Source organism: Electrophorus electricus, chromosome 3 (assembly GCF_013358815.1).
Source record: "Electrophorus electricus isolate fEleEle1 chromosome 3, fEleEle1.pri, whole genome shotgun sequence".
In the NCBI taxonomy this organism is placed as follows: Eukaryota; Metazoa; Chordata; class Actinopteri; order Gymnotiformes; family Gymnotidae; genus Electrophorus; species Electrophorus electricus.
This window is the reverse complement of record NC_049537.1, coordinates 22,276,693-22,288,001: the sequence shown is the minus strand read 5'-3', so window position 1 is coordinate 22,288,001 and position 11,309 is coordinate 22,276,693. Positions and strand designations below refer to the sequence as shown.

Genomic DNA, 11,309 nt, shown 5'->3' with positions numbered 1-11,309 from the left:
GATCTGAATTTTTTTTTTAAAGACAAAGCTAAAAGTTTTGCTGGGAGAAGATCGGTCTAGATCATCTAAGCTCTTCAGTCATTATGTATTTACTGCAGTTTTGTCTACAAAAATGTCTGCCAGTTTTGTCATGGTTCAGGCTCTTGGTTAAATACGGAAAACAAATTGAGAAATGCAGAATATTCAGTTGGCCATATTATGTTTGATTAATTCTTTTTCATTTGATTTTTTTTTTTATATATACAGGCAATGTTTTATGTTTCACATTTCACTGAAGCATTTTATGGTTGTTAAGATCTATAGGATGTATGACGCATGTCTGCGTCTTGGTTTTGCCTCGCGCAAAACAACATAATCGGTCTGGTGCGCATATGTTTTCCTACATGCGCTCACCTTTTGCATGGAATTTTTTTTTACATTTTTGTGGCAGAAGAGTGAAACAGTCTGTATCACTGCTAATATGGAGGGAGAGAAGAGAGTGAGAGGGAGACAGAGAGTGAGAGAAAGACAGAGAGTGAGAGAAAGACAGGGAAAGAGTGGGAGGGAGACAGAGACAGGGAGTGAGCTAAGTCGAAATCATAAGGGTATGATACCGTCTCTGTGTGATTACACCACAGAGCAGGAGGATGGGGAGAAGGAGTCATTATTCTGAGCCTGCCCTCGGCCAGGGAAAGCCTCTCCACCCCCCCCCAATTCCCAAAAACCACACAGGAACCCTGGGCAGAGCAGATAAGGACAGCCTGCTGCTAATTTTGCACAGGAAAAGGAGGAAATGTGACAGTGGCGTTTTTCTCTGAGGCAAACACTGTGAGGCTGGCCTTGGGGAGGGGGGGGGGTGTGGTGTGGTGTGGATCCTGTGTGCCTCTGGGTTTGCTAAGAGAGAGACAGGGAGAAAAGGAGAGAGAGAACAAGAGAGAAGCAGGAAAGAAAGGGAGAGTGGAATTAGACAGAGGTGGATACACGCACACGGAGACAGAGGGACAGGGCGAGCCAGAGAGGACGCGATCAAAGGGACTAAAGAAGAAGGGAACAGCAGTGAAGGTGCTGGAGGAGACAGGCTGGACGCGCACGCCCGCTGCCTTCTCCTCTGTCTGTCCAGAGGGAGCGATGGCTGACAACAGCACTCATCCCCTCCTGGAAATACTTCAGTCTTTTGGCCTGAGTAAGACACTTTACTCCATTTCCGTCTTTGTCTCTCTCTAGCTCTCTCTCTCTCTCTCTCGCTCTCGCTCTCTAACAGAATACAGGATGCTTTGTGCATGGCTACTTACAACACTGAAGAGCTGAAACTTTTAAGAGAGTTTGGAATAGGCACCAGAGTAGAGGCTGAAGCTTTTGTTAGAGTGGTCAGCTTTTTCCATGCAGTCTCTCCAAATGCCATTTCCAGATGATCACCACTTCTGGTCTGTTATATCCTTCACTCAGTAAGCAAAGAAAAGTGGTGACAGCGACCCAGATTACTTTACGCATGTCTCTCTGCAAACATTTTGGAGGGTTTATACTTATACAAGTGAAATATTTTTAGTTATTAAAGTTAAAATGATACAATTATTTAGCAACAAATGATATGACACAGTATTGTGCTGTGAAAATGGTGAAAGCCAAATAAGTATATGCACTGGTACTGTCATATGAAATAACAAATTGCTAGGGATTTTAATAATTGCTAGACAGTGTGTATTCTTGCTATTCTTGCCCTTTATTTATCTACAAAGCTTTTTTACAATTGCTGTCGGTTATGCAGTTGGCAAATATAAACCTATTCATTGGTGATGTGGACAAGTCAGAAATGGAGGGAAAGCCCCACTTATTTCATAATTTGATCAGACTGCATTGCGGTGAAAAACAATTCCTAACCTCTCAGACCTCGTAATTACCATTTGCCAAAAGGGAACCCGATCCCATCTGCTACTAATGAGGCTGCCTGTAGTGTGTGAGTGATTTGATTATAAAAGCTGATTTGTGTCTGTAAAGCGTCCTTGGGTTTATTATTATTATTATTATTATTATTATTATTATTATTATTATTATTATTATTATTAATAATAATAATAATAATAATAATAATAATACCCTGGGGATGAACAGCCCTCGGCCAACGCCAGTCCCTGAATGTCATAGTAGGGTGGAACAGCAGAGGAAAGCCAAGAATGTGAACAATTTCTATTGAATTTGGGAATAGAAGAGAATGAAAGATCCAGGCAGACATTCCTGGCCTTCACCCCTCCCTAATCGTCAGCGAGCGGCGGATAGGTGGTGGCCTACCCTGTTGACCTCATCCTGGGAACGGCTAAAACCGAGGTGCTAAGTAAGACAATAAAATGGCAATGAAATTATCTGAGGATCAGAGGGGCCATTTTCAAAGCTCCCATTTAAAAAGTAAACCGCAGTGAGCTTTAGTCCAGCCTATTAACTCAAGACTGTAAAGTAGACAGAGACATTTTATGCGTTGTCTACGGCTGCTGACTTTGGTATGCTGAGTGAGAAAAAGTGCTTTATGTGAGAGTATACCAAAGTACAAAGTGCTCACACACTAGTAAAATAAAGCTTCTTGGAAAAGTCCCCAAAAAAAAATAACGTAAATGAGATCAGGGCCATTTAGAAATCAAACCTGCTGGGCATTTTACAGTTCTTGGTATACTGTCAAGATTCAGATTTACTTTTGTTTTTTCTATTTTTTATTTTTTATTTTTAAGAGTCTTCATCCCAAAAATGTGCTTCCTGAGAGATCTTTAAAAGACATGTTCTCTTCATACTTTTATTTACTTAAAAGATTCTTACTTAGTATTCTCCTCTCCTCTCCTCAGGGGATGTGATCTTGGCCTTCTGTCTCTCCATGGTGGTAGGCCTACTCCTGGGTGCTCTGGTCTATATGACCCTCACCTGGATGTCCCGTCGACGTGCCTCAGCCACCATCACCTGTTCGTCCTCGTCGCGCTCCTCCACCCGCGCCGCCTCCTCCTCCTCTCCGCGCTCCCGGCCTGGCTTTGGCCGACACAACAGCGGCTATGACCGCCGCAGCAACAACAGCCTGGCTGGTGCCGCCTTCTCCTTCCACCGGCACGCGTCCGCCCCCTCGCCCGGTGACCAGGTTGACCTGCTGGGCCGCAAGTCCAGCTTCAGGGCCTCCACCTTCCACCCGCTGCTCCAATGCAGTCAGATCGCCCGCGAGGCCGAGGAGGGCAGCCAGGCCAGTCTGCCACGGACCCCCACCCTTCCAAGTGGCCCGGGACTGACCAGCTCTAACAGCACCAGCGGCTCCATGGTTACCCCACCCAGGACCAGGCCCAGACCAGACTCCTTCTGGGGTAACAGCGGTCTGAGGGGCTTCCACGCCACGCCGACCCCCCCGCCAGCCTATGAGAGCATCATACGGGCTTATCAGGAGACCTGTACTTGAGCGCTTTGAACGAGCGGCCCAGGCAGTGAGGAGAAGTGGTGGTGATGCTCACGGACTTGATAGGCCAAGATGGGGATGATGCACAATGCAAGACCTTGGATCGGAATTGGGTGCATGAGTGATTTTATGATGCTTAGTTATTGTCTTATTGTTGTATTGTTATTGTTATTGCTGTATACAGTGTTTGCGTGTGTGTGTTTATATGAGAGATAGAGATAGAGATAGAGTCTGAGATAGCGATATACACTAACATAGAGATAGATAGAGATCAAGATAGAGATAGAGACTGAGATAGAGATATACACTAGGATAGAGATAGATGGAGATAGAGATAGAGATTGAAAGAGAGAGAGAGAGAGAGAGAGATAGAAAGAGAGAGAGAGAGCAGGACTGCATATTAGTTTGTCACTGCTATGATAGGATTAGTGCTGTAACTTTGACATACTACTATTATGACTGAGAATACCAGCTTGGTGAGCTGAGAGAGTGTCGAAGGTTCATGACCTACTACAGTTTTGTGGATTTCCTTTAAAACTGTTTCCATTCAGTGGGCTTTGTGCAAAAAGCATATAATAAAGAACTGGCTGAGAAGGATTTGTATCATTATTTGATTGTTAACCTGCCTTTAGGGTCACTTATATGTTCATATAATTTATCACAATAAGAGGCATACAGTTAAATATCTTATAAAACCAGTGCATGAACTATCTTGAAAAATGTCATTTAACATTTATTCAACATTTACTCACTAAACATAAGTACGTGTGTAGCACCACAGTGCACACACACCCTGGTCTGGTTCTTTACAGTACTGCTATGTGATCTTTAAAGCTATTAGATTCTAGATTCTAGATTTCCCAAAGAAGTCATTCTTTCACTGGCCTAAAATACCTTTTTACCTCTTGTATTTAGACCTAAGCAATGTTCAAAATCACACACACACACACACACACACACACACACACACACACACACACACACACACACACACACAGACATACACACACGCATTCAATATTTTGTTTCAGATTTTTCAGACAGATTAAAAAAATAGAAAAGGAAAACATATTTATTAACATATATATGTTAAACACGTTAACTTGAATCTTCAATCAAGTTTACTATTATTATTATTATTATTGTTATTATTATTATTATTATTATTATTATTATTATTATTATTATTATTATTATAATATAAGGGGCTGCGACAACGTTAGGTTATTTACGGTAATGACGTCGCTGCGGCATGGCGCGGCAGTTGCTGTTTACTGTGCGCTTGCCTTTAGCGGGCCAGTCTGCGGGTGGAAGGACATGCATGTAAACCGGGTTAGGTCGAGCTTTGGCAGGCAGGGGCTCTCCCTTTCCCCTAAAATATAACTAACATAGGTCGTTCCACATAACCTAATAAGGTAAATAATCACAATTTAATTTACGGTGCTATTTAATTTGGATGGTATACAATTTAGCTGGCTTGCTGGCTAGGTTAGAGTTATTTATCGCAGACAGTAACTAATGGTGTGTGTTAATAGAACCGAATAGTAACCTAATATTTGTCGTTGTATCCTTTTATTACTTCAAGGAAATAAAAGGAGTGACACGTCCAACTTACTGTTTATTTGAACTCTAGTATAGGTTAGCTAACTAGCTAGCAACACCCTTAGGAGATCTAGCTAGCCAGCTAGTGTGCCATAGTTGGGAGACTAAATATTAAATAGCAAACAAGCTAACTAGCTAGCCAGCTATCCTAAGCTATGTATCCTGTGACATTTAAAGTCCCGCTCTGTTCTTTGGGGTTATTGTTTAAATTAGATTACCACTTTCTGTATGTATAGCTAGCTATGTATGGTCAAAATAACTTCCCATGCAGATATTTTGATTTCATCATTTACAAACAGGAACACTGGTCACTCTTTATTGTTTCTAAAATCGCAGTGTTTCTTTAATTTGAATGTGTAAGCAGTAGAGTCCTGGACAGGTTGGCTTTGACTAACTTGACTGAAGGATCAGGTTTGATGGTTCACTTTTCCGTGCTGCTTCTCACATCTCTGAGTCGATCTGCAGATGTCTGTGACCGCCCTGCGTTTGGTCTTTTGCCGGAGGCTGAGCAATGCTGGTCCAGGGGTGAGGAAAGTCATGCCATGGAAAGATTTGCGTAGGTTTTTGTAGTATTCTTTTTTGGCTCATTGTAATTATTGCCTAACTACTATATAATACACAAACCATACAAACCATGTTATTCTTTTTACTCCCTTTATTTAAATCAGCCTCTATGTCTCTCTCTTGCATGCAGGGAAAATAGCTAAAGTAACTGGTGCTATTATTCTGGGGTAAGTGTTTTATCTTGAAGTTTGAAATGTGTGAATCAAATGGCTAAAATCAAATTGCTAAAATGATCACTATACAGCTCTTCCAACAATTATTTTAACTCATTCCTATGCTATTACTTTCATTTATAAAATGTCTGTATGGACTAGAGAGGCATCAACATTCGTCTTCAATCAAGTCATCTTTGTTTATTTTCTTGAAACGCAGAGGTGCTTGCTAAGATGCCAATGCTTGTGTTCACACAGTGGCTGTCTCTTCATCTCCTATGAGGTCATCACCTTGAGGCAGGCAGTCACCATTGACACACAGGCCATTCTCCAGGAGAAGCGCAAGTCCTATATCTACCTGACTCCTGTCACTAGCAAAGAGCAGGAGCTCCTTGGCACCAGTGCGTTTGCATTTTTTATAACTGTCATAATAGATTCACTGATGACCCTGTACTACAAGAAAAACAAACCACAGACATGAAGATCAGGCTTGCAGATCTGCGCTCCGAATGACCTTTGCTGACACGAACAATAACAATATAACTGTATTCAACTTATTTATGTATTTGAAACTGTATACCATAAATATGCTAGAAAACACACTCTTTCCCCCCCAGGTGATATTTTCTTGTTGCTTTTAGTTCATCTTGTTTGAAATACAGTGACTCTGAATCATCGAATAAGCCTTTTGGTTTCAGATGTCACTTATAAAACCAGGAAGGAGCTTCATAAAGCAGCAAGAAGAATTATTGAAATGTCCTCTTGGATACTCCGTCAGCCATTGGATGGTGAGAAAATACTGAACTATAGATGTCAGATGTCTAGTTAAAGTGTCTGCTTTGTAGCTACTTGGCCGCAACATATAGACAACCCATACAAACGTGGGCATGTATTGGGCATATGTTACGTCCATGTATTCTGACTGTGTGCTAAATAATCCCAGTGTATTGATCAGATGTATTTGCTATGTGAGACATTTGTGGCAGACTCCTTGGGAATTTTATTTTGGCATGGCTTGTTCAGGAAGCACCTGGAAAAGATGGAACTACTTTTGCAGAAATGGTCTAGTCTTATACATTGGTGTTTGTCACTGATAGCTGCACATTTGAGGAATTCAGTTTCATTCAAATAGTTGCTTTGGTAGAGAAGAGTTTGGTTCTAGAAGAGTGAACTGAAGCAGTAGATGAATACTAGAATCAAATGACAGTTGCTCTTCACTCCCTTGGCCCTACCTGTGTGCTGCTGGGGTCTGTGTTGGTATGTCTACTATCATATGAGAATTGGGAGTATTATAGGGAGTGTATATAAATTATGAATGTGTGTATACATATATACACACACACATTTAAATTAAAACTATGAAATCTTCTAACTTTGGTCTCTACTTAAATATCCTTTGTGTGTCTGTGTGTGTCTGTGTGTGTGCGTGTGTGTGCGTGTGTGTGCGTGTGCGCGCGTGTGTGCGCGTGTGTGCGTGTGTGCGTGTGTGTGTGTGTATGTGTGCTAGAGCATCTCAGCCGTTTAGATGCAGACCCTCATGAGTGTGCCCTCTGGGTGCTGCTGAAGAGAACTCACTCCAGCAGTCGTGCGGAGCGTCTGCAGGCGGTGCAGGACCTGGCTCACACGCACCACTGGCACAGTGAGAGACAGCCACATCGCCAGACTTCACAGTTCCTCCAGATTCTCTACACTGCCTTTAGTTTTACGGAGTTTAACATTTTTAAAGAGTTCTATAGTAATCTATTTAAAAAAAATTCAAACCACACATCAGGAAAATCATGACCATGATTGTCTGGTCTTACCTGAATATATAATCTCATCTGACTGTTGACGTGTTCGTCATAGATGTGTGCCAGATGATTACTCTGTCAGCCTATCAGTGAAATTGATAGGCCTGCTGGTCTGTCTGTCACAGATTACCAGTATCAGACAGCAGCGCAGTCTATAGATCAGCGCACAGCTATAGGTTTGGCCCGCACTCCTCAGGTGGACCTCCGCTACTTCCTGCCCCCGCCAGCACTGCCAGAGGTGGAGGATGTGGGTATCTGTCAGTGTTATGTAGGCATGTTACTGGATTCTTCCATGTGAGACCTCAGAGCGCTGAAAAGGTTCATTCTAATGGTGTTTTGTGGTGTTAGGAGTTTCAAATAGAGGATGGTCTGAGGCAGCTGCTCTCCTCTCTGCCGCAGTCAGATGTGGATCAGTGTGTGCAGTACTTCACCTCACTAGCACTGAGAGAAAGCAGCCAATCGCTAGCGTCTCAAAGGGTGCGTGGCTCACACACACACACACACTTTTAGGTATAGTCATAGTAATGAAGCTGTCTTGCAAAATGTTCCCCAGAAATCAAGAACATGGATGGGCCCATAAAACCTTTCATGTAATGGTGTGTCTCTGTGTATTTGCTGCGGTTGTAGGGAGGGCTGTGGTGCTTTGGTGGCAATGGGCTGCCCTACGCCCAGAGCCTCACCTCCATCCCCTCTGAGAAGGTGGAATCTTTTTGCCTGCAAGCTCTGGCACAGCACTCAAAGGTGAATACAAACTCCTTAATGCTTTTACAGGCACACTACATTGTTGAAGCTTCCGTAAAGTTTCTGGGCTGGGGTTAATTTGCTCTCATGTGTTCTAACGACAATCAGGTCCCAAGTCATTGTGATCGCATAGTGGCCAATGGCGGACTTCAGCTTTTGCAAAGAGTCTTCCAGCTTCGCCGGGATTCTCAGAAGATTCAGCAGAACATTGTGCGAATCATCGGGAACCTCGCCCTGCACGAGAACCTTCACACAGCCATATTGCAATCAGGTCTTCCTACCCCACCTGACATGTTGGGGGTTTCATTTGTTTATTCACTAGGAAACACTATCCTTGTGTCTGCTGCCATGATGCTTGTTGTGATGACTTTCTGCTGCAGGCTGGGTGTCGGTCCTGGCTGAGATGGTGCAGTCTCCACATATCATGCAGGCATCTCACGCTGCCCGCGCTTTAGCCAACCTGGACCGAGATGCAGAGGTGCAGAAGTACCAGGACGGGGTCTACATTTTACATCCACACTGCCGCACTAGGTAAATGGTTGAAAGCGCCGTTTTCCATCCCAGTTCCCATGAACTCTCTGAACGTCCATGTTTTTGCTCTAATCCAGCTCCCAGCACACCTGCGCTAGGTATTCAGAACTCTTGATTGTTGGGTTTGAGAGTTAGGATAGAGCAAGAGTGTAGACTGGGACTAGATTGGGAAACACTGGTATTACCCAACTTCTTTTTTTTTTCCCCTTTGTGATTCAAAAAGTGTGCTATCTAGGCTGGCTACAGACACTTTCAGTTTACTTGTCCCCCCTCTTCTGTTTGATCTTTGTAACTCACCCAGCCAGTTAAAGCAGATGCTCCCTTTGACCCTCCTCTTTTTTTGAACCGTGTAACTCAGCCAGCCAATCAAAGCGGATGTTCTCTTTGTCCACGGCCTTCTGGGGGCTGCCTTTAAGACATGGCGACAGAAGGACTCTGATCCAGTAGAGGATGAGAAATCTGTAGGAGTGCAAGAAGACTACACAGAGTGCTGGCCTAAGGTAGGTCCTACATCCCAGAAAGAGAGCAATTCATGAGTGGCATCACATGCTAGATGTTGTTTTCATTTGATTTTTTCTTGTTGTCTTCAACTCAACTGGACGTGCAGTCATGGCTGGCAGCAGACTGCCCCAACCTCAGGATCCTAGCTGTAGAGTACGACACCCATCTCAGCGACTGGTGGGCCAAGTGCCCTGCCGAAAACCAAAGGTAAAGAAGAAAAATGTATTTTAGAATCAGAGAGGAAATTGTGTGCAGACCTTACAAAAAGGGCCGTAAAAACCAGGTTAGTCCCATCTTCACTCGTTTCTGTCTTCCAGGAAGTCCTTAGCATATCGCAGTCAGGAGCTCCTTGAAAAGCTAAAGGCTGCAGGAGTAGGGGAGAGGCCCGTGGTGTGGGTGGCACACAGTATGGGAGGTCAGTTCTCATAGGCTGGAACTGCGTTCATCACTCGCATTAACTGCTAATGGATTTAGGCACATAGTCACTACCTCTCAATGTGTTTAGTGTTGAGGGGCTGTTCACATAAGCCATAGCTTGAAGGAGTCTTGCCTTACAGATCTTGTTTGTAACGTTTATAGGTTTGCTGGTGAAAAAGATGCTTTTAGATGCCTTAGGTGATCCTGACCTGAATCCCTTGGTCAATAACACTAAGGGTGTGCTGTTCTACAGTGTTCCCCACCATGGCACTTTCATGGCAGGGTACTCGGTAAACGTGCGATATCTCCTGTTTCCGTCCATAGAAGTGAAAGAGCTTTGCAGAGGTTTGCTGGTCTTCTTTTTTCCCCTTCGAACATCACAGTTAATTTTTTCTCACTTTTTTGTTTTTTTAACTGGTGAAATTTCATGCCGTATATTTCCAACTTTGCAGATTCGCCAGCCTTGAGTGACTTAAATAAGAATTTCCTCAACATTGCAAAAGACAAGGAGTTGAAGGTGCTGAGCTTTGCAGAAAGTTTACCCACGTCCATTGGCCCGATGATGAAAATATTGGTGGTTCCTGCCCAGTCAGCAGGCAGGTCATGGCAATGCCACACTGAAAAGATTTAAATATGATTATAAAATATTACTGACAAAATATCACCATTTGCAAGATTAATTGTAGTTGTGAAATCCTTCTTTAGAGTAAGATTAACCTATGTCCCATATACCAGTCCAAAGAATGCTCACTACATGTTTACTCACTGCACCACAACATCCCTTCCCTCAGATCTGGGTATTGGAGACCTAATTGAAGTGGCTGTCGATCATCTCAACATCTGTAAGCCTGAGAAGAAGGATTCTTTTCTCTACAGGCGTAGTTTACAGTTTATTCAAGATGCTATAGGAGCACACATAAGCGACTGAGTCCCTCTGCCAGTGTTGGGAATCTCAAGCGGATCTTTTACAGTGTCGCCTTCAGCATCTTAACGGATTTGTATTTGAAGAGAAATGAACCAGTTATATTAAGGAAGTCATTTTGAAAGTGCATATATGAAACTATGAAAACTATTTTTGTAAGAATCATGATGCCTGAGTTTTTCACCGACCCAGAACACACGATTTTAGAACATGCTGCATATTGAAACTTAATTTTAAAGGTGATGGTCTAATTTTTCTCCATGCACTGCTTTGGAATGTACTCTTTTGTAAGCAAATACTGTATGTCTACTTAGACATTGTATAGCACATGATACTAAGCATTTAATTTCATTTGAATTATGATGATGTCCCCTTATTTATTTGTATTTATTTTTTTAATACATTATAGAACACCAGACATAAGGATTGCCCCATTTGGACAACTCAGTAACTTTTTTGGGACCGTAACCTCAAGTGTGCAGCCTGAAATAGATTTGATTGCACAGTTTGGGGGGAAAATTTATATTAATTGCTTAACTTAAAGGCCATCATTTCTTGACTGGCTTTTCACTTTTAAATGTTTGCCAAAAAGCATTGCCATCATTGTTAATTGCAAATTAAATGGCGATTTCTGATGTCTGGATATGATTGTTTGGATTAAATTGAATATCTTCAGAAGTATTTTGGAATCG

At 42.7% G+C, this 11,309-nt stretch overlaps 2 protein-coding genes across 2 annotated transcripts; both read left to right on the top strand.

The window, feature by feature from the left end:
- The first annotated feature begins 776 nt into the window (after positions 1-776).
- Positions 777-3,994, top strand: myct1a (myc target 1a). The gene is made up of 2 exons (XM_026998211.2): positions 777-1,162; positions 2,808-3,994. Exons 1-2 carry the CDS (start codon positions 1,108-1,110, stop codon positions 3,398-3,400), a joined length of 648 nt encoding a protein of 215 aa, XP_026854012.2. The 5' UTR covers positions 777-1,107; the 3' UTR covers positions 3,401-3,994.
- A 674-nt stretch (positions 3,995-4,668) lies between these two features.
- On the top strand, positions 4,669-11,295 carry serac1 (serine active site containing 1). The gene is made up of 17 exons (XM_035524559.1): positions 4,669-4,812; positions 5,465-5,555; positions 5,694-5,730; positions 5,974-6,116; positions 6,414-6,503; positions 7,223-7,354; positions 7,631-7,752; positions 7,854-7,982; positions 8,133-8,246; positions 8,355-8,517; positions 8,627-8,777; positions 9,136-9,277; positions 9,385-9,485; positions 9,596-9,693; positions 9,858-10,040; positions 10,148-10,291; positions 10,487-11,295. Exons 2-17 carry the CDS (start codon positions 5,465-5,467, stop codon positions 10,621-10,623), a joined length of 1,977 nt encoding a protein of 658 aa, XP_035380452.1. The 5' UTR covers positions 4,669-4,812; the 3' UTR covers positions 10,624-11,295.
- The last annotated feature ends 14 nt before the right edge of the window (positions 11,296-11,309 follow it).

Coding starts and splice junctions, on each gene's coding strand:
- myct1a (XM_026998211.2), top strand. CDS start 1,108: ATGGCTGACAACAGCACTCATCCCCTCCTGGAAATACTTCAGTCTTTT. Junction 1,163..2,807: donor ACTTCAGTCTTTTGGCCTGA/GTAAGACACTTT, acceptor TCCTCTCCTCAG/GGGATGTGATCTTGGCCTTC.
- serac1 (XM_035524559.1), top strand. CDS start 5,465: ATGTCTGTGACCGCCCTGCGTTTGGTCTTTTGCCGGAGGCTGAGCAAT. Junction 8,778..9,135: donor CATCCACACTGCCGCACTAG/GTAAATGGTTGA, acceptor CGTGTAACTCAG/CCAGCCAATCAAAGCGGATG. Junction 9,694..9,857: donor GGTGGCACACAGTATGGGAG/GTCAGTTCTCAT, acceptor TAACGTTTATAG/GTTTGCTGGTGAAAAAGATG.